Source organism: Sceloporus occidentalis, unplaced genomic scaffold, assembly GCF_023333645.1.
Source record: "Sceloporus occidentalis isolate IW3139 unplaced genomic scaffold, rSceOcc1.0.p SCAF_107, whole genome shotgun sequence".
NCBI lineage: Eukaryota > Metazoa > Chordata > Lepidosauria > Squamata > Phrynosomatidae > Sceloporus > Sceloporus occidentalis.
The window spans coordinates 1,516,987-1,544,580 of NW_028317087.1; the positions used below are offsets into that span (position 1 = coordinate 1,516,987).

The 27,594-nt window shown below is 42.7% G+C and overlaps 1 protein-coding gene across 1 annotated transcript; it reads right to left on the minus strand.

Moving 5' to 3' along the window:
• Window positions 1-1,178: 1,178 nt before the first annotated feature.
• LOC149283251 (magnesium transporter NIPA3-like) lies at window positions 1,179-27,589 on the minus strand. Its single transcript, XM_089497790.1, has 6 exons — window positions 27,415-27,589; window positions 15,334-15,612; window positions 4,865-4,921; window positions 2,888-2,978; window positions 2,051-2,211; window positions 1,179-1,798 (listed from the first exon to the last, which is right to left on the minus strand). The coding sequence occupies exons 1-6, from the start codon at window positions 27,587-27,589 to the stop codon at window positions 1,179-1,181; spliced, it is 1,383 nt and encodes a 460-aa protein (XP_089353916.1).
• Between the last annotated feature and the right edge of the window lie 5 nt (window positions 27,590-27,594).

Sequence of the window (27,594 nt, forward strand, 5' to 3'; positions counted from 1 at the left end):
CTCTTCCTATAAAAACACTGTACTATTCGCATTGTCTCAACAAGTTCATCAGTGGCTTAGCCTATATATATCAATGGAATCACAAAGCTAATATACAGTAAAGCATTTTGCATTCCTTAGACAATAGGCCAGTTAATAATCTGAAGGGCACAGCTCCAGTCATTCGATTCTGTGAAAATCACACACACACTTACAAAGGCTGTGCCTTTCAGCAGACATTCCTTCACCGATACAATACATGTCTGTACTTATTGAACGATGTTCCTGGTGTTCATTTTCAGCAGTTTTATAATGCTCTGGAAGACTAAAAAGTCCAGGAATGAAATACCGCACACTAAAGCCAGGCCGGATTATTATACTGTTCAGCAACACCCCAACATGCAGTTGTGTAAGAATCTAATCAACAAGAAAAGAAAGCCAGAAAATGGCTTCCTGAGACTGCCACAAACCCCAGAAGCAAGAACACTACAGATGTCTGTCCGCAGGCCCAGACTGACCATCTGACACACTGGGCAAATACCTGGTGGTCCATAAGCATCAGGCCTGCCACTGCAGCGGCATATCAGGTGCTGCAGGCTGTCTGGATATGCCGAGCCGCCCACTGCGTTATTTGGCGCCCACAAGCCATAAAGTGCCAGGGCCGCCTCGTCATGCCCCCCAATGGCCCTGTCTGTCCATGCACTGTGGCCATCCTGTTGTATTCCATCAATATGTTAGGGCAAGCAGTGAATGTTTAGTTAGCAGCTTGATGAGCAATTGAGCATCTTTGCTGTTTCAAAGATAAAATTCAGATCTGCCATATAATGAATATAATCTGATCAGTCCAGGCTCAGATTTATTTGCAAAATGCCTATACAAAAAGAAGTATAAATTGCCTTCAAGCTTGGACAGGCCATCTGGCATTAAAAGGCAAATGCCGAAGACAAATAGCCCAGTTCCCTAGAAATATGTATCTTGTACATGGATTGTTAGTCAATTTCCTTTTCATTTATATAAAAACAAAACTGTGATCCAGAAGGACATCACATGACAAAATGTGAACCATAACAGTATTTACCTAATTATATATACAGTATTTATATATTTCCATCTGGAAGCCCCAAACTTTGCACAGTAAACAAATTAGGCACATAGTAGAATACACCAGCCATTTAGGATAGCATCAGGATAGCAACATTCTATTTGAATTGATTTGCTCTACTGGAGATGGCATTTTCATCCTCCAATGTCAGCAATGAACCATCGGTACTCCCAAGCAAGCTGTGTTGATCTTCGTGGCCATCATAGAGCCCGTGTTTTTCTTTCTTTACACTGGAAGCGATCTGACTCCATGTAATGTTAGTGTTCTTAAAAGCATGTAGGAGGAAGATACCAACAATAATGGTAATGAAACCACTCAATGTTCCAATCATATCACTGGCACTCATACTGTTCCATTCTTTGAACAGTATTACAGAACAGGTGACCACCATAGTGGTAAAAAAGACATAATAAATGGGGGTCACCATTGAGGTGTTGAACACATCCAGAGCTTTGTTGAGATAATTGATCTGCGTACTCACAGAGACTACCAAGGTAAACAATAAGATGAAGACGAGTGGGTCTTTGTAAACGGGCTTCTTCTCAATTAATTCAGTAATGGCAATGCCCAGTCCCTTCACCGATGACACTGAGAATGCTCCTATAATGGAACAGATGGCAATATACACCAGTATATTTGTTTGGCCTTTCTTTGGGGCAACCAAAAGTATCAGCAGCAATGAAGCCACAAACGCCAGCGTAGCAAAAGTAATGAAGCCTATTGACAGAGAATAGTAAATTAGAATAAAGTAGATCAAAAATCACACATAATACATACAAGCTAAGAAAACACTTTTGTTTCTTCTACATGTACCACCCCATTATAACCAAGCTCATTTTCACTCATCCCCAGTTGCAGTTTTGGATATCCCTCCCTTCTAAATGTATTTATTACAGTAATTGTTTATTTCACACGAATTGAGTATGAATCTGGTGAAGAACCAAATATTGTCAATCAAAAATCACCAACCTGGATCTCTTAGCTTAATCTCCATTTCATGCAGAGAGGTGACCTCCTCTTCCTGAGGAGCATGAATGACCATCATTGTAGATCCCAAAATACACAAAAGACAGCCCAGTTTCCCGTGAATGTTCAACTTCTCATTCAGGAAGTAAGATGATAACACGGCACTGTTCGGACAAATAAATATTTACATGATCTTTCGATCTTCTGTATTTGCGTAGCTGCAACAACATTTGTATGCTGCCTTCTCCTGAAAGCCACTCTCACACTTGTAAAACACAAGTAGTCCAAGGGTAGCCTGTGGTGTGTGCCACATCTGGACATAGATAGTACAATGGTGTCAATTTGATTAGACTAGTCACAATAACGAGACTTCAGGCCTGCTGGATATTTGCAGAATATTTGCCTAATAACCCATGTCCAGTATGAAAAGGTGACACCGGTCCATATGTCTCGACAGTAAACTCAAGCTATTGGAAAGTCTACAGTATATTACTGTTTTCGTGGGGGGTGTACTGGTACTATACTACAGGTCCAGGGGGTCACCTTGTTATAATAAGGCAAGTGGCTGTGACCATTAGTCCTGTAGATATTCAGCATTCAGGCTATGTGAGAACTTTACAGACGCTCCTTTCAATTCGTTCTATATTAACAGGAGGCAAACTTTTCATGATAGAAAGATTTGTATGTTGCCCCAAGATTAGAATCAACACTTCTCCGACGCATCTATATAAGTTTGGTACGATCTTATGTGAATATACCTCCACACTCCAGAAGTTAAAGCCAAGATGAACTATTAACAGCTTAACACAATGATGTCATCAGAACGCACATCTTACTTACCATATAAGGACACTAAGTGCGCCAAGAGGAGTCACCAGTGTTGCCGGGGCAAACGCATATGCAACAAAGTTGGCGGCTTCACCTGCACCCACTGAGAAACAAAAAAATTAAATGTCAAATTCTGTATGTGCAATGCAGGATAGTAATTCCAAAACAAGGGGGAAAAAAAACTAGGGTAGAATAAAATGTAAAAAAAAATCAGGGCATTGAGCAGTCTTGTAGGCAAGGTAACATTACAATTATAAACTGATAAAAAGACTAAAGAGGAATAGTTATGTTATACATAAGTATCTAGCTGTAGGCACAAAGATCTCCTTTCTGTACACTTCAGTCCGTAGGCTGTTCCTATACACTAATAACATATATATACATATATAATATATGTGTGTGTGTGGAAAGCGTTTGCTCATTCCAATACTCCTTAAAGGGCGCACACATTTTTGCTCTATTTAACGCTAAAGGCAAAGGATGGGAGGAAAACCAGATCTCTACAGATTCCTCATGAGCTCTGTTGTAACAGGTGTGATCAATGAATCCTCTCTGAGGGGAATTGTTATAAGTCCCAGCCAGTGGAGAGCAAACTGTACAGCTAGGGGACCCCCGGGGACTATTCTTCAGCATACTGGACAGATGGTTGCTATATACACAAACACATTGGATGGTGTGGTGCTTTAGCAACACACATACACAAAAGAAACAGAGGCCTGGTGAAGTTACAGAAGTGTACAGCGAGGAGATGATTGCAGTTCCCGTGTACAGTACGGCTCATTCCTAGAATATTTTACATTTAACCTTTTGAATAAACCCTGTATGACGTCAAAGGTGACCGATCATGACCAGGGGGTTTCAGAACAAGCAGCTCCCACAATAACACATGTTCTATCATGTGCCTCTAAAGGCATTTGTTTCCACCAGTTCCCTGTAAACATTAATAATTCCTATACAATACCAGGATATTATGTACCTAATCACCATTGGTCAGGGTACAGGTACCAAAGGACGATATTGGTGTCTTATTGTGTAGTATTGTCATTGTTTACATGGCAAGCACTGTTGGAGACACCGTAGCTCGCTTAACACCTGATTTGCAATTACCATGCAACTGCTAGGAGAATTTATTATTGGTATTTCCAAGTCTAAAACAAAAATCTGTGTCAATTTAAAGATCACTTATGGCATCAATTACATCTCCACCAATTGCATAGGTAAACCATGCAAATTTCCATTTTATCTCATGATCCCAGAGCCCTGCGTAATGCATAATTTAATGAGGAAGAAATCTCTCTGTACATTATACAGGGCCAGCCAAGCTGTAGCTGTATGCTGTAGCAGATCAAGAGAATATTTGTGGGCGATATAAAAGTGCAGCGTTCAGCCATGCTTACACAGCAGGTAGCCACACGCTTGTGACTTTTCATTTGCCACGGCCTATTTTTCACCATCGATCTAATCCAGATAGGAGTTGTAGTTCCACAACACCCGAAGAGCTACCCATTGGGCACCCTGCACTTAATCATCAACAACTGTACGACAAATGTAGTGTTTGCTGACGAAGGTATTACAGACGAAAGATATACAACTGATCCAACTTTTGTTTTCTATGTAGATTGTGGGATACGCACCAAAGAGTGACAAAAACGGGCAGTTTTCACTTTCTCTGTTTTGGTCTGTAGTATTATGTTTTATCATTTATAGCACTATCATATTCCATAATGCTGTACAATGGGTAAAAAAGGGCATTACAAGTGCTCCATTACATAACAGTTTGGATTCACAGAAACAAAATGCGAGATAGGCCCAGCATAATATAATTAATGACTGACGGGGGTGGAAATCTTGGATTATAAATGTACATTATCCTGACAACCACGTATACAATATTCCTACAAAGAAATCCTTTGTGACGTCTATTTACACTTAGGATTAGTAAATACCTGTATCTGTAGGCAACCCAAAAAAATAAATAAATAAACTTACTTGAAAGCAATCCTGCCCACCACAGCCATTCCTTCAGATACGAGAATCCACCTTGACCTGGAAAACAATGGGGGTTTTTTTGTGTTAGACAAAAAACTGAACATTCCTGCCTCTGTCACCCCAGGGTGATTTTCCCCAGGAGGCCCAAAAATCTTCGACTAGGATGTGGGAGTGCAGTGACGCTCACATAGTGTGCGAGTGATGTTAGGGTGTAATGAGTGTAAGTGAGGTGTGAGTGTGCACTAGTGCATATACCGTTATTAGTTAATGGGAGAGGAAGGGCATGGAGCCAGGGGGGAGATATGGTTACATGCGTATTTTGGCCAACTATAATACTTCTTTTTTCCTGTTATAATAAGGTTACTGAGCTGTTATATATAATACAAAGTTTATATCTTGCCAATAAAAAATAAATAAATCATATACGAAGGAGTTCAACACAATCTGCTGAGGTTCACATTCTATTTTCTGTGCTTTTTATAATTGTGTCCAGGGTTGCAATATGTAGCGCAATTATTATTTAAACAAAGCAAGAATCCAGCGCAGTACCCCAAGTTTGTTCAGGCCTGTCAAATTTTTCATGGCTATATTGCTCACCAAGAAACTGAATCAGTGCCCAACGTCAATGCCTCGGGTAGAAGTTTCTGGTAGTTGTTGGGCATGCGCTGAATTGTTGCTCTGTTTTGTATACTTATTGGTCATTATTGTTCCAGCAGCAATCCGGGAATCTGAATGTGTATAAATTGTTGTGCGCTCCCTTTTCTATATACAGTATTTGTTTTCTGCACAATTTTCAACTTTCAACTTTCTATTTTACATGTAATAAGTAGAATCCAAGTGATTATTGGCTAAGTAGAATTAAAGTGCAGGCTTTCAAGACAATGCAGAGCTCTTCTTCAGATAGGCTACATAATACAAGTGTCTCTTAAATACACTTCGAAAATTGCATGGGTGGGGAAACAGATAAGATCTGCAACGTTTGGTCATTAGTAACAATGATGTGAAATGTCCCTGCAGGTGAGTGAAGTCTTCCAAGAGTCAGGATCCTGGTAATGCTGGTCATCCTGGTTAGGCCATGAGTAATGGTTGGCTTCTTTCCTCCACACCTTCTTATTTTACTCACACACCTATTCTTTGTTTGTCTTATCCTGTCCAGGCAGTTTTACTTATTAGCATGTTACACCAGCCACCACCTTATTATTCTTTCTAAACCAGACAGTCTCAGACAACCTTTACATGAAACAATGCGGTAACGCGTTACCATAGAAACAACATCTGAAGCATGCATTGCTCCAAGCACTCTCTCCACAAGGGCAAGTCCAGACCGATCTGCGGGACAATTATGCATTTTGCTGTGGATTTCACGTTTCTGTCTTAAACAAAACCAGCTTTTTTTTTTTTTTTTTTTTTTTAAATTTACATGAAATTATAATAAATGAGATTTAAGCTTTTCAGGCTAGACTCTCATGGGCACCGTTTTAATCACTGGACTTAGCGTTTCGCAAGTACATTTTTAACTTTTTTATTGCTACAATAATGATGGGTTTTCTTAATGTAGAGTTCTTATCGTTTTTAAAGCCCATCTTGCATTGCCTTTTTATAGTAACATATTTTGTTTTGTTTTTTGTCCCGTGCCATGGTAGGAAGAAGGGGATCTATCGGAAAGTAACATTTTGGGGTGAACCGCCCCTCTCTTCTGCCATTACGTGAAATGTTGATGCATTTTGTAATTGCTGGGAGGTTGGATTTTTTATTTCATGTCTAGTTCTTGATGAAAGTAAAGTGGGTAAGATATTTGGAAAATTGGATTTTTGTTTAGTCTGCTTGAGATCCCTCCAAGTCTCACTGTCTTGGCCGCTGCCCTTTTGTAGTAGATTAGCGTACATGTTCCAGTTTAAATATTTTTTATCCTTAGTTTAATTAATGCATTATTATAATGTGGTCCATACCTTTATTCCCATTTTTAACGTCTTATTTCTCAGGATTTAGCAGAGCTTATCATACAGGTACCAAAGAAATCATTTTATATAAATGGTAAGGTCCCTCTATTCATAATGAATAATTGAGGGTAGAATAAAATAAAGGGACTTGAGAATTGTGAATCAAACTATGTTTATTGAGTGTATATATAATACAAACAATAATTCAATTTGAATCCAAAATGTAGCTATAAAGCAGAGTTCATAAATAATAAGTATAATGCTTGCCAATAAAGATAATAATTTGCAACATACCCGTGGGATACAGTCTCTTAGTAAGCGCAGTATTCCGCCCCCCTAAAACTGGCGATTTCACTTATATACTCTGTCTTAGCCAAAAGTTTGCATTGCTATACGGTATGACCTTGACTATGTTACACAAAGTTGTTTACCACGAAATCCACCAGTAAAATTGTGGCACGTGACATGTACTTTATAAAAAAAACAAAGCCTACACTTACAATAGTACAAATATATTATAAATGAAAGGTACACTCAATCTTAATAGATAATTATGTATTGCATGAATCATGAAGAAATTATATCTACCATTATCATGTGGCTGTCATCCCTGCTTGAATGCAGGTGACTCAATAAAGTGTATCTTCAAGTAATGACGAATCAAGGTTTCCATGAGGACTGTATGGCAATTAACTACATAGACTTTTCATGATGGTCTATTAAAGGGTTAACACAGGCAGCTCAATTAGAAAGTTCCCAGGTACCAGCATTGAAAGCGCAAGCTGCCTAAGCGGCGCGCTAATTGTCCATTGCTGGACATTAGTTATATAATAAGGGTCACTAAAAGTTCAGGATAGTTAAGGCATAAAGTTTTGGTGGGCTAGGCTAGCTAAATCTAATTCTAGGTTACTGGGCAGGCAGTTTATTTAGCGCAGCTGATTGGTTTATCAGCTGTGCTGCAGCACGAGGTTTGATTGGGCTTTCTGTGCGGCGGGAAAAATAAGCACAGCTGATTGGTACAGTCAGCTGTGCTTACAGCGTGAGGCAACTGTAAAATAAATAAATAGCTGCTCGCTGGGTGATTAAATTCACCTCAAGAAAAATCTTCAAGGAGCTGTTGCTCAGTAAAGCGTCCCACCCCCCCTCCCTTTTGTTTTAAATGTAAGGTATGTAATATGTATATTGTCGTAGTTTTATAAGGGGTAAAGGTCGCCTCTGTGTTGAGGTGGATAGAGGCTTGGTGTTACACAATCTGGCTGAGAAAAGGGGCGGATTGTATTTGGTGTATTATTTATAAGTTATTTGGTTATTACGTTAAATGGTTTGTGTTGTTAATGTCTCTTATACCCTTTTAAATAAAGCTACGGCCAATTTTATCCAATTTACAATTCTGTGTCTGTGGTTATTGTCACGGAGCTGGCTAGTCCGACCGACTGCCTCCGCTGTCTTGTGCTCCCTTAGCCTGGGACAACACACTTTCCCCGGTTCCCCAGTCACTAGCCGAGACTCAGTGTAGGGTAAAACCAAACGAAGACTGATTTATTTTAGACACACAGAGCTGGATATATCCAGCAAAACACACATTAACATAAAACAAGATATTGGGACACAAACCGCCCCCTTAATCTGCCTCTCAGAGACAACAGGGGCAGTAACGGGATTAACAATACAATAGGTGGGGGGAGACTGATTTATACAACATTAAACATCAAAGAATGGTGGTCACTCCCTGGTGGCAGATCCTGGCTGTCTGCCGGAGATAATCCTCTCAGCCAGTGATGAGATCATACTGCTGGGGGTAGCCACAGAAGTCTTTACAAACCCAGGGCCCATAGTCAATAGGGAGGAGGCTGGCAGTCAGGCTTCTCCAGTGGCTCCAGTGATGGAGGCTTCCGTCACAGTTATTTTATTGATTTGTTAGAGGTTAATATGTACATGCAATGGACATTACCAGAAACTGCCTGCGGATGTCTAGTTAAAGTCACATAAAACCTTTTAAAGATGCTTCTTCTGAAAAAGCATGTTATTTTTATAATACAGGTTGCTGAACTGCTTTTTTTCCAGTGACAGGCACTGAGTGACTCCATTAGTACCTGCTCTTCAAGCTAGTTTATTCTGCAGTGAGTCCGACGGAGGATACTAGATGCTGGCATTCACCATTGCAAAGCCAAAGAAAGTGCCTCAATGTCATTAATGAACCACGGCATATATCCTAACTGCAGGGGCGTACCTAGAGTATTTGGCACCTGGGGCGGATCCTGTATGTGGCACCCCCACACACACACACACACACACTTTAAAACTGCATAGCTTCTACCATTATATACCGGCGCAGACACTGAATGTGGTACAGCATAAAACTTACTGTTATCATTATATACTGAGGCAGACATTGACGGTGGTACAGCATAACACCTACCACTATATACTGAGGCAGACATTGACGGTTGTACAGCATAACACCTACCACTATATACTGAGGCAGACAATGAGGGTGGTACAACATAACGCCTATCACTATATACTGAGGCACACATTGACGGTGGTACAGCGTAATCCCTATCACTATACATTGAGCCAGACATTGACAATAGTGCAGCATAACTCCTATCACTATATACTAAGCCAAACATTGATGTGGTGTAGGCCTACCACTTCATTTGTAGTAGGGATGCACCGAAACCAATTCTGGACTTAAACCGAAAATGCAGCATTTACCTGGCCGAAACCGAATATGACCCCCCCCACACCATAAAAAAAAAAATCTAACACTTTTATTTAAAGTAAGTAACACACCAAAATAGGACAAAACAATTAAATAACAATATTAATATATATATATATATGATTGTTAACAGCAATCACATTCCTGTCATGCCCAGGCATACCCAGATTACAGGATGTACTCGCAGACTTGGCATGATAGGAGTATGATTGCCCTATCTCTCAATTCTCCTTTATTGAAAATATGCACAAACGCAATACAGAGGCGCACAGAAAAGTTACACAGACATTGTGCACAATGTGTCAAATCAATGTAAGATGCTCCATAAACGACCCAGATCAAAACACTGCAACCGGTACATAGGTATACATCACAAGGTCACATGAATATAGAAACGGCATGCCAGAGTCCACAGCCGAACAAATAGAAAAAGGTCGCTGTAGAAAAATATGGTGAAAAGCACATGACGCTAGAGATGTTGAGACATCAATAAGAAACAATAATAAAAAGTAAATACAACAAAGTAAATAAAAAGAAGAAACACACTGCACGGCAGTCCCACCCAAGACGCGATACCCCTCACATGGGTGCTGAATATATACTCCAAAATACCAAAATACCACCAGTAGCTCCAATCGAGAAGGGAAGCCCAGCTAGTGGGGAGGGCAGCCAATGAAAGAGAAGGCTAAATCAGGCGGTAGGGACGCTAAACCAAACCCAGCTCTCGCATGCGCGGCGAAGACACAAACGTCGACCACGGGAGCCATCGAAGAGTATTCCGATATTCCTCCCCCTTGGAAGAAGCAACTAAGTCCTCCATTTGAGAAATAGTGTTCACCCTAGAAACCAGGCACTGACGGGAGGTGGACCCGGGGTCTTCCAAAACCGGGGGATAATTGATTTAGCAGCCTGGATGAGGTGAAAGGCTAAGGACCGCTTATAAGAACCATAGGAGGAACGGGTGTGATGGAAAAGGAAAGCCGCGGGGGAGGGCACAAAGTCAGGATCAGCAATCTCCCTGACCACCGCGCCAACCGTAACCCAGAATGGCCTGATGTCTGTGCAATCCCACCAGAGATGAATATAAGAGCCAGTATCAACGCCACATCTCCAGCACAGAGGGGAAACCAGAGGTATATAATGGTGTAGGTCCTTATACCTTATACCTTATACCAACGAGAGAGTAATTTATAAGAACATTCTTGTATCTTGCTAGAAACGGAGCCTTTATGTGTCAACAAGAGAATCTTATCCCATTCAGAATCGGATAATGAGGCGGGCAGGGAAAGATCCCTCTCCCAAAGGCTTAGAAAGAATGGCTTAGTCTTACAATGTTCATCCACCAGGAGATTGTAAATTTGCGAAAGGAGGTGTTGAGGCTCGCGAGGTGAAACGCAGAGGTTCTCAAAATGGGAGAGAGGTCTGGTGAGAAGAGCGTTCGGCAATAGAGTGGAGATGTAGTGCTTAAGTTGGTGATGCAGGAAAACGCAGGGGAAAGAATTGTGATAACGGTCCGGGAGCCATGGCACCGCCGCGATGTGGTGCGCCAGGAAGGAGTTTTCCAGAGGCACCCAGAGCTTCGGGACCTCCAACGACCACTCCACTATGCGGCGTAGATGGGCCGCCATCCAATACCACTCCATACACGGAACCCCCAAGCCACCCCTGTGTTTGGGCCTGATGAAATGGGTGAACGCCAACCGGGGGTTCGAATTCCCCCAAATGTATCTGCGAAATATCCTCTGGCAAGTCTTAAAATACGCCCTGGGGAGAGATATCGGCAGGCATTGCAGCAAATACAGGAACCTGGGCAGAATGTTCATTTTCAAAACTCCTATGCGGCCAAACCAAGAGATGTGCGGAACCGACCATCTACGGAGATCCGTAATAACAGAGGAAAGCAGGGAATCAAAGTTCAGCTGGCGGAGTTGGGATAAATCCGAAGGCAGCATCAGACCCAGATACTTAATCGCCACGGGCTGCCACTTAAAGGGGAAGGATCATGAGGCTCACCCGAAGCGCGTCAGGCACATTGATACCCAGAATTTCGGATTTCTGCAAGTTTATTTTATAGTTCGAGAGTATCTGGAAGGAGTCTAACTCCGCTACGACATGTGTGAGAGAGGAATGTGGTTGCGTGATCATGCAGAGCATGTCATCAGCGTAAATTGCAAGTTTGTGGGCATGGCCCGCGATGGTAATGCCGGCGACACCGGTAGTCTCCCGAAGGGCACAAGCAAGGGGCTCCATGGTCAGAATAAAAAGCAACGGGGACAGGGGACAGCCCTGTCTCGTACCGTTACGAATATGAAGAACGCCGGACAGAATACCGTTAACCTTAACCTGAGCTGTGGGGTTGTGAAGCAATTTAGATCTTTGTTGGGGCTGGTTAAGGCCTCTCACATTGAGAGAGGCGACATTAACTAAGTCCGGGACCATCTAGGGGAGATCTGGAGAGAGCAGAGGAAGCCGGCAGGACCCGCGCAGTGTGGGAACCAAAAAAATAAAACGTATAAAACTAAAACAACAACAACAAAAAGAGTCAAATGTAGGCACAACATGAGCCACAAGAGACCCTGGATGCCGAAGCACCAAGTAATGAGCCCAACGACCAAACAGTAGGTCAAAAACCTGCACTCCACTCCAACAAGGGAGAGAGACAGGACGGCTCCGGGGGGTGGAAAAGTAAGGTAAGTAAATAACATCGGACTGGGGGGCACACCCGGCCCAGAGATCACACAGAGAACACGACCGCAAAGACCGAGCGCCGCGAAAGGGAATATAAGCGAACTCAGACTCGAGGCGCAAGAGTGTGCTAGAGGAGACGTGTAAAGTCAGCTATGTGTGGGTATGAATGCGTGCATACGTATGCATGTGAGTGCGAGCGAATGTGTGGGAGAGAGCGTGTATAAACGAACGCGTACGAACGGACAAAAGAAAAAACCCCGAGACGTGACGATCCGCAATAGAAATAAACATAAAACATAAAACAAATTGGTAAAACACGATACGCCAAAAAGTAAAAAACAAAGAGGGGAGCCCGAACCAATAGACGGCGCCCCGGGTGCAGGTACAAAAAAAATAAAACTACACAACCCACGGCGGGTTACTCAAGACCGAGGAGTACAGACGGTCAACTACCGACTCGGGGAGTCGTACGAGCCGGTGGAAGCCACAACCCTCCCCGCCCGCAGTCCCACACATGATACCATGCCTAGTCCCGCTAGTGGCCCGACGAGGCCGATTGGGGTACGTTGAGGCGAACGACCGGAGCGACGAGCTGCGAGAGCAGAAAGTCTCCACTGCACAGCGGATAGGAGGCTGCAGCAACATGATGAGGTAAGCTGTGAGCAGATGTGAAAAATAGCGGGCCATCTCCAAGTAGCGACGAGAGGCGTCGAGGACGATCCCACGATGGTCGGCCGGTAGAAAGGAAAACGCGAAGAGGAGAGGCATGCGCGCCGTCATCAGGGCATAGCGTCGTCCGGGCGTCGTCGGCGTTTTGGTCGCTGAGGTCTCGGGAACCACTCCCTGGAGGGGTCAGAGAGGCTGGCAGGAGGAGTAAAGGAGTACTCCCAGGCTGGTACCTCACAGTGCGGGAGGCCCAGGGCCTCGGTGAGAAGAGGGACATCTTCAGGCTGGCGAATCACATGAGTCGTAGAACCCCTACGCACCAGCAGGGCGAAGGGGAAGCCCCATTGATAGGGGACGTTTGCTGCGCGGAGAGCCTTGGGGAGTGGCTGGAGCGCACGCCTGTTCTGTAGCGTGGCAGGCGACAGGTCCTGGAAAACAGAGATGGCGTGGGAATCCCACGTAAAGGTGGGGCGAGCACGGAATGCCCTCACAATGTCCTCCTTCAAGGGGAAATCCTGCAGGCAACAGACCACATCGCGTGGTGGCAGTGAGTCAGAAGGCCTCTGTCTGAGGGCCCTATGTACTCTATCAAATCCAATAGGAACTGTAACATCCCTGTTCAGGATCTTGTTAAAGATGGCCCGAAGAGTGGTAGGCAGATCGTCATGCGCCACCGACTCCGGCAATCCGCGAACCCGAAGGTTACTTCTGCGACCTCTATTGTCAAGGTCTTCCAACTTTCGGGACAAGTGTCGAATGATGTTCGACTGCTCTCGAAGGTGGAAGGTCAGGGAGTCCACAGTGGCGTGCACTCGCGGCTGTTCTTCTTCGAGCGTCGCCACGCGCTCGCCAATATGGCGGATGTCTGACTGAATGTAAGGTAAGGCTTGAGCGGATCCCTTTAGTCGCCTGGTCCACAATCTCAGCAATGTCCGCCTTGGTTGGCAACAATTCGAGCTTCTCTTTCCAGGAGCGATCAGACGTCTCAGGCGAAGGCAACCGCGGTCTTCGAGTACTCGCAACAGTCGCCTCGCTATCCAGGCTCGTGGATGGAGATGGCGGCCTATGCGCCGGGTCCCGAGAATCTCGGTCAGGAGAGGCGGCAAAATAGGAGCGCACCGAGGCAAGTGAACCCCTTTCTCTGGACCCCGAAGCCTTCGGGGTGGAGTGTGGCTTGTTGGTTTTGCCCATCGTGCGTGTGGTAGCGAAGTAAAAGCTAAAATACGGGCCGGGTGTGCCAGAGCTCCAACCTCACACGTCCATCTTGGCCGCGAGCAGGCCACGCCCCTCATGATTGCCCTATCTACCCCTTCTCACTCCCTTTTGTCCTACCTACCCCGTCTCACTCCCTTCTCCCTATCTACCCCCTATCCCCCCACCTCACTCCCTTCTCCCTATCTACCCCCTCCTAACGATCTACCCTCTCCCCCTTTGAACTTCAGTTACCTCTTAGGAGTCCTGCGGTGGGGGTGCAAGGCCTCTGTCTCCCAGCTCTGCCACTGTATGGAACAGTATAGAGTGATGGGAGTTGTGATGTACTAGAGCATAATTATATAATGAAAAATACATTGGAAATGGTACAGCATAACACCCATCACTCTCACACACTTACCAATCCGCACATATACCAGTCCACACACACACCAATCCACACACATACCAATCCACTCTCACTCACTGAATGCTTTCCTACCCTTCCTCTTTTCTCCTTACAGCTTCTTTTCCTCCTCTTCGCTCCTCTTCTTCAGTTCTTCTGTCTTCTTCCGGTTCAGTGGGCGTGGCTTCAGTGTTGTGCGCCGGGATCTGACAACAAATCCCGGCGCACAGCAGCTGTTGCCGCGCAGATCGCAAGGGAGCGATATCGGAGGTCTTTAACAGACCTCCGGCTCCCTTGAGTGATTTTAAGCCGGGTTGAACCCGGCTTAAAATCACTCAAGGGAGCCGGAGGTCTGTTAAAGACCTCCGATACCGCTCCCTTGCGAGCCTGCTCCTCCGGCGGCGGACATTACTGTCCCTCTCTGGAGGGGTGCCGGCAAGTTGGCACCCCCCTGATGAGTGGCACCCGGTGCGGACCGCCCCCCTGCCCCCCGCTAGGTACGCTACTGCCTAACTGTCCCTTGTTTTTAGGCAGACCAGTCCCTCTTTAGGACCCAAATCCTTCTCCCTCTTTGCTAGGTGCTCATGTTTTTAGAGTATGAACACATCTCATTGTACTAAAGCACAAAAAGTCACAACAGATCAAATTCGCTGCTGTTAAAACGGCATTAATGTGTTTATAAATGTAATGGCGTACGTATAATTGGTTTTCTTTTTTTAAATACCTTAATTACATAAATGGATTTTAAAGTCTCAGTAAAGCCATGAGCCCAGCGAGGTCTCAATGAGTGTATGAACTGATTGTGTAAATGAAACCACAGGTCGCACATTCACGCACGCGCACACACACTCACCTGCTCTGGCGACTCCTTTTTCAGCCAATCTCAAAAGGCCTTTTTTCTTCATTATGAAACTTGATCCAATGAAAAGACTGGAACCGATGGCCAACGCCAGCCCAATATAGAGATTGTACTTATTTCCAAAAGACTCTGCAAAGTTTAGGTTTGTTCCATTGGTGAGCTCTGTTGTATTTTTTAAAGGCACCATACGTGATGCAGGAGCTCGCGTTGCGTTCATTATCTGGCACCATGCCGGGGTACTGCTGGAAGGACAGATCACTGACAGGACAGCGCCTACAATTAAAAAGAATACGCATTGTTTACTTATAAAGCATGTTTGGGCTAACAGACAAGACAACTTATTAACAGGTAGCTTCATAACTATCTCTAATTATACAATATTGGAGACCTCTACATTAATGCATATGATAGTTGAGTATCAGCTTGAAATGAACAAAGGACGAGGTTAAACCTCATCAGTGTACATGCTCCTGTTTGCTTTCAATGGTAGCACTTTCCTGCCACTGATGGGCTGCAGTTCCTGGTTTCTGCTTAGCCTAAAAACCATCTCTAATGAGTGCTTTAAAGAAGAAATCGGGTAACGTATGTTCTGGGGAGGAGGCATGCATCATTCTGTTGGAGCATGTCTATCAACCCTCTGACTTTCCCCTGGTGAACCTGGTTCTTATTGCTCCATCTTCTAGATACGAGGACTCTCCCTACTCGCATGGATATCCCGACTACAGAAAATATACAGATCTCTAAATTGGCTTGCATGCTTACTTTCTATAAAACTGTACAGGGCTGTCTGCAAGCTTGCCCTAGAAGCCCAACACAACTGTCATAAACAAAACAAAGATGTTTTGTACATTCAAGACCTTAACCAGCACACACACAACATTATAACGAATTGTAATGATCACACAATATAGCTGGCCAAACCAGCCCTAATGCCTGCTAGACCAGATAGCCTCCAGACTTGAACGCACAACTAGTTATATAAAAAGAATTTTAAAACTATACATCTGCTTGACCTCCAGCACTAAAACATCTGACAATAAGCTTATCCCACTCTACAGACACCGCTTCAAAAGGAGTACAACCTCATAGTAGAGCACCTTTAGGGTCTGGTTTTGTAGGTTGCTACTACAGCAAAGTAAACAAAAAAAACAAAAAATATTTTTTGTAGAATATTCGATATTCCCATGGTGGCATGAAACAATAACCCATGGGAGAGAGCCATGGACCAACTACAGAAAAAAACAAGGAAGAAGTAGGTCACAAACTGCCTCCTTATACTCCATTCTGTGCCAGGCAGTGAGCAACCTGCTGCGCTATGATAGAAAAGAAATTCCTTAATTATGCTTCCTCCTGAATTACATGTTAGATGTTGGGTCATATTTCATTTGGATTAGTCATGTTACAGGATGGCGTGACCATTTATCTTATATATATCCCCAAAAACATTTTAACTCCACATTTTACAACCGTTGGTCATCTTCATCACGCTGGATTAATCATTTACTGTAAAGAATTGTTTGTAGCCGCTAATAAGCCCATTTGGCACAATGGACAATGCCCATATATAACAAAGGTAACACAACTGTTGTAATGGAACAATGCCATTCACCACATCTGGTTATAATCTGTGGATAATATACAGTGTTCCATGTAGCTCAAAACCACCACACTACAACTTATTGTTTGTGGACTTAAATGTAACCAGAATGCCCCAAAACATTTTACACTTAGTTTAAGTGGGCCTTCTTCAAGGGTCAGGGAAAAGATGCATGACCTAGTTTGGTTTTGTGAAGAAAGATGTAGTTGGTGGTATCTGGTTATAAAATCAATATGGATTCCAGACAATTTCATAAATTATAGAAAATCAATGGATTTTTGTTACCATGCCACCAACGTCAAGACTTCATTTTAAAGGAATGATAATATTTTAGAATAAGAATTCATAAGTTATAGTATTCTATTATTTGTTTTAATATAATCCTCTCTTTCTCAACGATGGAAGAGATGGAGTTCAGGATATACAAAGCGTCGTGATGTTGACAGCATTCTGAAGAGGGCATGACCCAGGAGATCTAATGACTACCTGATCGCTATTATATGTATAGCCCTGGCTCAACTTAGCAACCAGGGCTGCATGTGATTGTGGGGATAAGGGGTCAAATATAGGTCAGGCATATAGGTCAGCTTATGTAGGTAAAGTAGGTTAGGGTCAAAAGTTCAGTGTAGGTTTGGTAGGTAAAGCAGGTTAGGGTCAAAGGTTCAGTGGTTAAAAAAAATATTGGTAGAATGTTCTATTTGCGCTCGCGCTACCAGCTCTGCCCGCGCTTTTTTGCCCGCCTTGCGTTCGCAGGTGTCTCGCCCTGCGCAAAAAGGCGGGAATTTGCGCTATAAATAGGTGAGGTGCATTACCTGCGGCAAACTGCAAACTGTCTGCACTGACCTCGTAGGAGCGTCTGGTGAGCAGCAGGAGAGCCAAAGGTGGAAGATGGAAGAACTTCTTTTCACATGCCGACCATCCCACCCTAAAGAACTATTCTTTTAATTGTCGTGGCTTTTATTGTAGTTAAGGTTGAAGAAAGAAAGAAAGAAAGAAAGAAAGAAAGGGTGGACTGGTGGTTCAGTGGGCCTTCTGGCTTTAGGGCCGATGGCTTGGACTATTGTTAAAGTTTGTTGTGCTCTGGGTTTGGGCCAAGAGTGTCAATATACAACAAATTATTGGTATACGTTAATAAGTTATGGTTTCGTTTGGTAAATGTATTGTAAGCTAAATAAAAGACCACGGCCTGTTAATCCAATTTCAGTTGTTTGTCTTTATTTATTATGCGTTCATGTTTATAATTTGTGTTCGCGAATGGTTTGTTTTCTGTTAGTTTTATGTATCCCTTACAATCACATGTAAGAGAGGCACATTCCAAAAGTATAATAAATGCTTTCATTTTCAGACATTAGCATGCAATTATCAGGGTAGGTGATTTTTTATTTTTTTTTTTTTTTTTTTTTTAAATGATACCAACTAAATTAGCATATTCACATTTGCATTAACAAATAGTGAAAACCTGGGGTATACCTATTCTGTTAATACCAAGTTCAAGTTTCACGTCATTAGGGGATTCATTTTTAGTTTAAATATAGTGACTAAATTCACATGGAAATATGTGGTTAAATTTAAAAAAAAAAAATGGTTTATTCAATTAAGACTTTAAGAATTTTTTTTAATTTTCTTTTAATTGTTGAGGTTTTGTTAGTCCAGTAGTAAAAACGCAATAAATTGTCTTGTATTTATACCACTGGTCTTTTTTAATTGGACTATTGTTTATTTAGTGCGTGCCAATCTTCCATTATAAAGTCAAAAGCAATTCTGTGAGAGAACTGATATTTAGTTTTGAATTATGATCAATTTCTGGTGGCATCTGCTTGCTATAATAATTACAATTTATATATTTTAAATAAATACAACTTTTATATATTAACTCCTATTCAAGCCTGCCCATATAATATATGAGAATTGTACGCTGAGGTTTCTTTTCTAAAAATATTTTTTTCTCCCTCTGCAGGACCAATCACCAAAGAAAGATCAAAGTTTTGAATACATCTGATGCTCACTTTCCAAAGTTTAATTATATGAAAGGAAGAAAGGCTTGGCTTAGGAACATTACCAGTTTAACCAGTACTAGTAATTTGGAATATCAGCATTTTTTTTCTCTAGGTAATAATAAAGAACACAATGCACCTTAGGATCAACTAACACCTCTTAACCCTTTCAGCATGCTGCCATCTGACTTGTTAGATGCCCGGAGATCCAGGTACGTGGACTTACTACCATAAAGCGACTCAACAGGACTGGTTTCCAACAAGGTTAGAGGAACAAAGGGTAACTTGGTTGTTTTCCTTTTTTTTTTTTTTTTTTTTTTTACAAAAAAATGTTACTGTTAATTGGCTGCTGAGTAACTCCGAAGACATCAGATGACTATTCTTAGTAAATAGTTTTATAATACAATAACTGTGTTACAATATAACGCTTAAAAATGAATGTATTCAGTAATAGGTTGTGACAATGAAAGAATATTTGCCAAGAAGAACAAACACGTCTTCTAAAATCTTTAGGTATTGCGTTGACGATCTGGGGAACGATGATGATAAACGTGGTTTATATTAAATTGTGGATGATACAGAGTCATGTCACCTGTTGAGTCGTTTCTTCCTCTGATCACTCATGTTGTCTTCTACAGTACAAGAGCTTCAGCATTAATAACAGGTAAAGGTCGCTGCTGGACAACCTCTGTATTAAAAAGGATGTTTGTACCATTTTGTAGATTACCCAAAATTGCATCAAATCCCATTTTTTTATGTATTTTCTCTATTTGTTTTTTATTTTCTTTTTACAGAAAATACATCATGTGAACACAAAACATTTCGATGCCTGTTTGGGTTTCCAAGATACCGGGTGGGTTTCGCTACCCAAGGTGTTCTGAGTAATTGAAGTGAATTATTAATTCAGACTAAGGTGTAACTTTTAATTTCAGTGAAACCGCACCAGCCGCTTTCCGTGAGTCACCCGGACACACACTGTGTACACATTGTACATCGGCACAGCCTGCTTTGTTGACAATTGATGTCAAAGTTTCAGTGCGCAGCCTGCGCTCTCTTCTGCTGATCCCAGCCTTGTTGACTCAGTGAATGGGCTCACCTATCACTGCTGTAACCGCACACACCGTGGAAATGACAGCGCGTTTAGGAAAATCTCAGCACAACGCATTCCTGCATTTCCCTACGCGGTCAACTGAAAGAATGACATACAGTATACCCAGGAGCAATCAACCACCCAGGGGAGGGCTGACACGAGGGGCAACTGCCCCCTAGACTGCACTGATGTAAGGATTTGGGACCAATACCAGAGTTCTGAGTGTTTTACTTCTAGTTCCAGATACATTCACCAGGGTTTCTAGAACAGCAAGGGCTTTAAGCAGCATTTACACCCTGACTGTATCCTTTCTATGCTCCTCTTATGCTGCACATGTTGGTAAATATGCATTAGGCGGGACAGGACTGTGCACCTTGAGTACTGTTGCTGTTGCCATGGTTGGAGAAATATATAAGAACACTATATTATCTGGCCTGTAGATTTGGCATGTTCACCTAGGATGGACAGTGCGAACAGTCCCCACAACCTCTGCTACTCACATCCAGCTCAGCCAACAAAATGACATTTATTTATATAGCGCCAGCAGAGTCCATAGCGCTGTTACAATCAGTGGGATAATAACCCAAACAATCATCATAAAGCCATTCCTATGTGTAGGTGAGTTAACATGATGGGAGTTCTATTCATCTGCTTTACCTTACATTTAACACATTGAGTGCCAACCAAATAACCACTATAATAAGCCAAGCCGGCATAAGGCATCTTTTTCACGAAAAAAAAATAATAAAATAAATATATATGTAATCGGAGAGTTCTAGCACAATTTAAATGGCTCCCCTGTATCTTCCAAGTAGAAAAAGTATACAGTCTAGAAACATATTCGGGGTGAACACCAGCATGCAGCTAGTGGAGGACTTTTCATCAACAAAACAATGGAGATCCATCCCACTACCTGATAATAAACATAAAATGTGTCTCCATCTAAATAAACTTGTCCGGTGTAAAAGCCCGTCCCGTGTCAGGCTGGGCGGATACCGACCTGGGCTGCAGACGGTTCCTGCCGGTATTATGACAGCCCGATCATCTCCCATGTTTCGATCCACGGAAAGTTCTCCAGCCGCCGCAGCCGGTTCGAAGCGAGTCTCCCGATACCGATCCACTCCCAGCCTCACTCAGCAGACCCGCCCAGCCGGCATGGTCACACCCACTTAAAGGAACAGGATCCAGGTGCGGGCTCCGAGGGGCGACGCCCCAATATATATATATATATATGATATATATATCATATATACATATACGGTATATATATATATAACCTGCTACCTCCTTCTGTCAGACCTCCCCACACCTATTATAACTTCAACAGCTCACACCTGTTTTATTATGTTTTATTTATAGAATTCAGAAGGCGTGATACATTTTTAATTTTCTCTTACACACACATACATATATATATATATATTATTTATTATATAATATATATATATATAAAAATGTATATATATATATATATATGCGAAAATTCCCCCAACAGCTCAATGACCCCCCAACAGATCTCTGCCATCATTGACCCCCCATTACAGCATATGTAAACACACAAATCACACACACTCACTCATACCCCTAGATTGTAAGCTCTTTGAGCAGGGCCCTTCTCACCTGTTGTCTCTGTAAGCCAAATTGTTGTGTTATATACTACTTGTTATGTCCTCTCCACCCATTGTACAGCGCTATGGAATTTGATGGCGCTATATAAAACAATAAATAATAATAATACTCACTAAAACACACTCCATCTCTCCTCTCTTACACATCCATTCTCACACACACAGAGACACAAGTACACATCCATGCTCACATACATATATATATATATATATATATATATATATATACAAACAAATATACATACATCGCACCTAATACCTCTGGTATTTATTATAGATGCTACAGAATGGGTTATACTCACTATAAGTTTAATGTATAGTCAGGGCCGGCCGAAGACTTAACGCCGCCTGGGGCGAAGTTTAAAATGCCGCCCCCCGCCGACGCCGGGGGGGGGGGGCGGCATTATCTACCCCCCCTGGTACTTACCCTTAAACAGTTCTGCAGCGAGTCTCCCTGTGCTGCCACGGTGCCGGCTTGTAATGCTGAGCGCCGGAAATTCACGTCACTTCCGGCGCTCTGCATTACAAGCTGGCACCGGGACCGAACAGGGAAACTCGCCGCAGAGGAGAGAGAGAGAGGGGCGCCGAGCGGGTAAGCGAAAATCACTCGGTGCCCCTCTCTCTCTCCTCCGCTTCAAAAAAAAACCGCTTGGGGCGGCAAAGTGCCGCCCCTTCTGAAGTGCCGCCTGGGGCAATTGCCCCAGTCAGCCCCATTGTAGGGCCGGCCCTGTGTATAGTTCCTGGCCCTCCAGCTCCTTTATCTTGCAGGAGGTGCCTTCAATGTTATAACTGCTAGAATGCCAGGCAGTAAACTAAATGTAACTCACAGCAGTGGTTTTCAACTCCAGGGCCAGGCTAAAACACCACAAACAGAGTAGGAATAGCATATTACATTTATTCACAGATCACCAGCAGATTCCATACTGTTATTTCAATAGAGACGCTGTGAAAGGTCATAAGAACATTAAGAGTGACCATATGCACGCATTAACACATACTAGTACAAAAAGCAAAGATGACTCCATACAATCTGGATATTGAAAGGGAATGAGACGTAGGTGAGTCACTGCTTGAAGAAGCTCCAGGTAAAATAAGGGCTTGATGTGTCATTGAGTGAGTGTGCATGTGTAAATGTTTTAGTGAGTGTGCAGGGCCGGCCCAAGGCAAAATGCCGCCTGGGGCGAATTTTAAAATGCCGCCGCCCCCCCCCTTATCTACCCTTCCTCTGTCCCTGCCGCCCCCCCCCTTGTACTTACCTTTCAGCAGTCCTGCGGCGAGTCTCCCTGTTCGGTCTCGGTGCCGGCTTGTAATGCTGAGCGCCGGAAATCTTCTCAGCATTACAAGCCGGCACCGAGACCGAACAGGAAGACTCGCCGCAGAGGAGAGAGAGAGGGGCGCCGAGCGGGTACTGACAGCTTGGTAAGCGAAAACCACTCGGCGCCCCTTTCTCTCTCTTTCGCTTAAAAAAAAAGGGCTTGAGGCGGCAAAGTGCCGCCCCTTCAAAAGTGCCGCCTGGAGCGGTTGCCCCACTCGGCTCCATTGTCGGGCCGGCCCTGTGAGTGTGCATGTGTAAATGTTATAGTGAGTGAGTGTGCATGTGTAAAAATGCACACTCACTCACTGTTATAGTGAATGAGCATGTGTCATGGTTCCTGGTCAGAGTTTAATTCCAGACCCTGGTCTTTGGTGTTGGCCTTTATCCCTATAGACTTACAGATTTGCCCACCACAGATAGGGCAGAATTATCCTTAGGACATACCTGTACATCATGGCTTTTTCATGTCTGTTGACTGCCTGGCCTCCCCGTGCCGGCTTCCTGCTGACCAATCATGTGTAATGGCGCTTGGTGCCAGCGTTGGTACACAGTTACACAAGGAATGCCCGATTGGTAAAAAATAAATAAATAATTTTTTTTTTAAAAAGCACTGACATCTCATTACCAGAGCACTACATGTATACATTATACCCCCTCCCACCATGTTTACTACCCAAAACCCCATAAGTGTAAGAGTGTCTCTCTTCGTTTGGTATACATGGATCTCCGATCAAGGGTTCTGCTTTGTCTCACTGCTTGTTCTAGTGTCTATGAGGCTGAGGGGCACTACAATGTACCTGCTCCTGGGCCAGAAGGTGCCAGCCCTCTTTTAGTTTGCGATAATCCACACAAGATATTCCAAGGAAACGGATTAGTATTTTTCCCCCGTGAGTTAAGGAAGCACGTGAGAGAGATTTCACACGTGAAAGAGTTGGTGAGCGATTGGATATGATCAAGTGTGTCAAGTGTGACACCGATGTGGTGAATTGAATCTGTTAGTATCACATTCTTATGTCACAGGGGCATATTCAGAAAAGGGTTACCTTTTTTACTATTAATTTGAAAGATGCTACACATACATCAACATGACCTGTGCTCTGTATTCTGTATACCCTGTTTAGGTGACAAAGTCCATTAAATAGTCTGGTTACATGTTTACGCTTTCAGTTAAAGTATGTATGGACGTATTGTAGACACTTGTTGCGGTGTTCGTTTTACCACACAGTGTTTTGTAATTTCTTTTTAGTAATACCTTTTTTTTTTGCCATCGGGTGAAGCAGCCGCATATCCCGATCAAGGTGATTTCTTTAGATTTCAGCTGTAAGTGGTCGAGCCAGTATTGGCTTGAGCCAGCATGGCCCCTACTTCTGGTTCAGCCAGTTTGTGAATAGAGGAGTTGTACAAGCCGGAGACAAGCTGTTGTTTGCCTCTTAATCTGAACGTTCAAAATTGGATATTTTTACATTAATAAACCATGTGAGCACCAAACAGGTGGTAGATATGTGGTTGGCAAAGCTCTCCTAGGATGCCAACCATGTATCTGGTTTGCACTTTGGGCACACCATTTCTGTTTTTAAACTGAAGCCCCAAAAAAGATACAATAGCACAAAAAAGATACAAAATGGTTTTAATTTTTTTTTGTTGGTGCGGTATTATTTTCCCTGAAGTAAGTATATTTTTTTGTAGGTTAAATGAATATATGTGAAATTACAAAGTACATTCACACGCATATATTGGTCAGGAGGCCCCCTGGGACACTGGAGTGTCCAACTAAGGAGCAGTTATTCCATAGGGGTACGTGAAAACCTTGTGAAATCCAAGCAGAATTTCAGTGACAAGCAGTGCTATTGACTTTATCTGCCAGTTATATGTACATTCATGCACATGCGCATTAAAAAATTCAAACTGGATGCTTTTCCAACATGCATGTACTCGGAAAAAAAAAAAAAAAAATTTTAATTTTCCATCAAAGCTGTGTGTAAACGTACCAATATGAAACGTTCCGTACTCTGCTTCATTAAGAAACATCATGCAATTTAAAGTCTCACATCGTTAATTACTAGGTAAAAAATGCCATATTTGATGCATGGTCTTATTTAATTAGTCCCTTTGCTCCCTTAGTCCTCAGAGTTCACTTGGTTTTATTTGCTGTTTTTTAAAGAATGGAACATTCACAGTATCTCAGGCTGGAATTTTATCATTTTCATGTAAACATATCTTTTGTAGGGTGCAGTATAGTATCTAAAGGAACAAATGTATGTACATATGACCAAGCCACTCCTTTAACTGCTTCATGACGAGGCTATTTGCCACTAAAAATAGCAGGAGCTTTTTGTCAATTTAACCACATTTGATTAACCATAGTTTGCTTTTTTCATGTTTCGTTTACCCACACACATTCTATTGGGCGGCAGCAAAGGTTTTTTGTTTTTTTTAAATGTTAGAGAGAGCAGTACAAGGTGCCTAAGGGGGTTTTCTCAAAATATTTTTTCCACTTTTTAGTATTTTTTTTAATTTTTGTTGGTACTTATTATAAAGTCTGTGTAATCATTCTCAATTTTATTGTATTTTTTTATTTTAATTAGTATTTTAAACAATATTTCTGCTTCTCCTTCATGGTCTGGACCACATAAGGAAACCTAGGTATTATTTTAAAGGAAAGACATGCAAATGGAAAGATGAAAGGGAAAAAAAAACGGGTTTGCATTTGTTTGCACTGTGCACTGTTTATGACACCAACATGGGACTCCATACCCACATCACTTGTGGAGAATAGGCCATTTGCATATGGAGCCACAAGGTTATGTCACAAACAAGGGAGAGATCCAGAAAATGTTTACTTCTTTGGTGATTGGCTAGATGCTACAGATATTTGCAGTTTGACAAAAGCATGTAAAAGATTATTCCTATGGTCTATTTTTACACAGTAAACCCCATCTCTGGGTCGTGGGAGTGGTGTTTAAGCAAATGTAATGGTTTGGGGCTAGTCCCACCAATTTATCCAGATTGTCCGGCCCAGATACATGGCTAGCCTCCCGCACATTAAGAGGGTGGGCTCTGGGTAGCCCCTCCTCTATCAAGCTGGAACCCCAGTAGACAATGCTACTAGTAGCCCCGTCTGGAAAGTTCCCACATATGCTGACTAGTCTCTTATTTTTCATATGGGAAAGCCATAGAAAACAGTTTATTAGGATAAGAAATAGGTTATCCGCCTTGTCTGCCAAGATCCTATCTTGCCGTCATCCAGCTTTTTTAACTCAATTCTGAAACAAAACAAATTGAACTAGTTGGTATTCTTGGCAAGTTGAAACAAAAAAAACACAACCTGGACACCATCATTTTTCCAACATAAAAAGCAACAGGTGTAACTTTTGGCTTTATATCCTACTAAAGGCAGCCATATATTTGGCCCAGATATTTAATCCCCATTTGCAGTGTTTTCCACCACCTGTTGGATGACTTCATTCCATGCATTCACTGCTTTCTAGCAAAATTTATGAAACAGCTATTGCTGATGGTAGCTTTCGTATTAAGGAACGATCCCACGGAGGTGTCAATCCCTTCCCTCTACAATGTATGGGCAACCAGGACCAGCCAGAACACGTGGCAGGTTGCCAGGCTACATCATAATGCAATTCTGTTAAAAACAAACAGACTAAGCCAGTTCGTGTTTGTGCTATTTTTAGTTAATGAAGTTCAAGGAAATGTGTTCTCATTTTACCTCCACTCCATTATGTTTAGAACAACTGCTATGGAAGCCATGTATTTAAAGTCATCAATACACCAGGGTTAAGGAATGCTCCTAATTAAACCCATTGGTTTAGTTTGCTATATCAACAAGGTCTTGGTAAAACCTTTTTCCCTAATCACAACAATTCCCTAGCAGATACTTTGAACTTTATTAAAGATAAATTAAAGGACTGTAACCGTATCCATCTAATAATAATAGCAGAAAAGGCTACACTCTATTTCAAAGTAATTAAGTTAGTTTGATTACATTATCAGTACTGATATTTTTTTATTGGTTTTATAAAATTACGCCCCTTTTTTGCAGTAGGCTATCTATTAAACTATAAAACCTCATGCTAATTATCATGCCATGAAGTCATAATGAGAAGATCATTTATAAAATTTCAAATTTGAAAAAACCCTGTGCAAATAGCACGGGGTTACATGTGGTTGTTGGGGAGAGTAGTGGCAGTGCAGGGGTTAATTACAAAGGTCAGGCAAAGGACAGCTGTGGAATGCTCTGGAATGCCTCGCGCTGCTTAGTTTAACGCCCCTTTTTTGAGGTAATTTGTGCTCGCGAGCAGCTCGCGCTGCTTAGTTTGCCCGCGCTTTTTTCTAATTGGTTGCGCTAGGGGTTAGCTCGCGCTAGTTTTGGGCGGGTTTTGCACCGATAAAAGAAGAGGTTCTGAGGTACCTGTGGCACTTACCCTGGCTGCGTTAACCGACTGCACTGACCTCCGAGTCTGGTGAGCGGCGGTTTTCAGCAAGAGCCACGGGGAGCAGCATGGAAGAGCTGCTGAATTGTCTGCGAGAGCGAGCCGGGAGAAGAGGATTTGAAGATTGGCTGAAGACTTGTCTTTCATCTGCTCCGGTTGCGGACGAATTTGATGCTGCCATCGAGC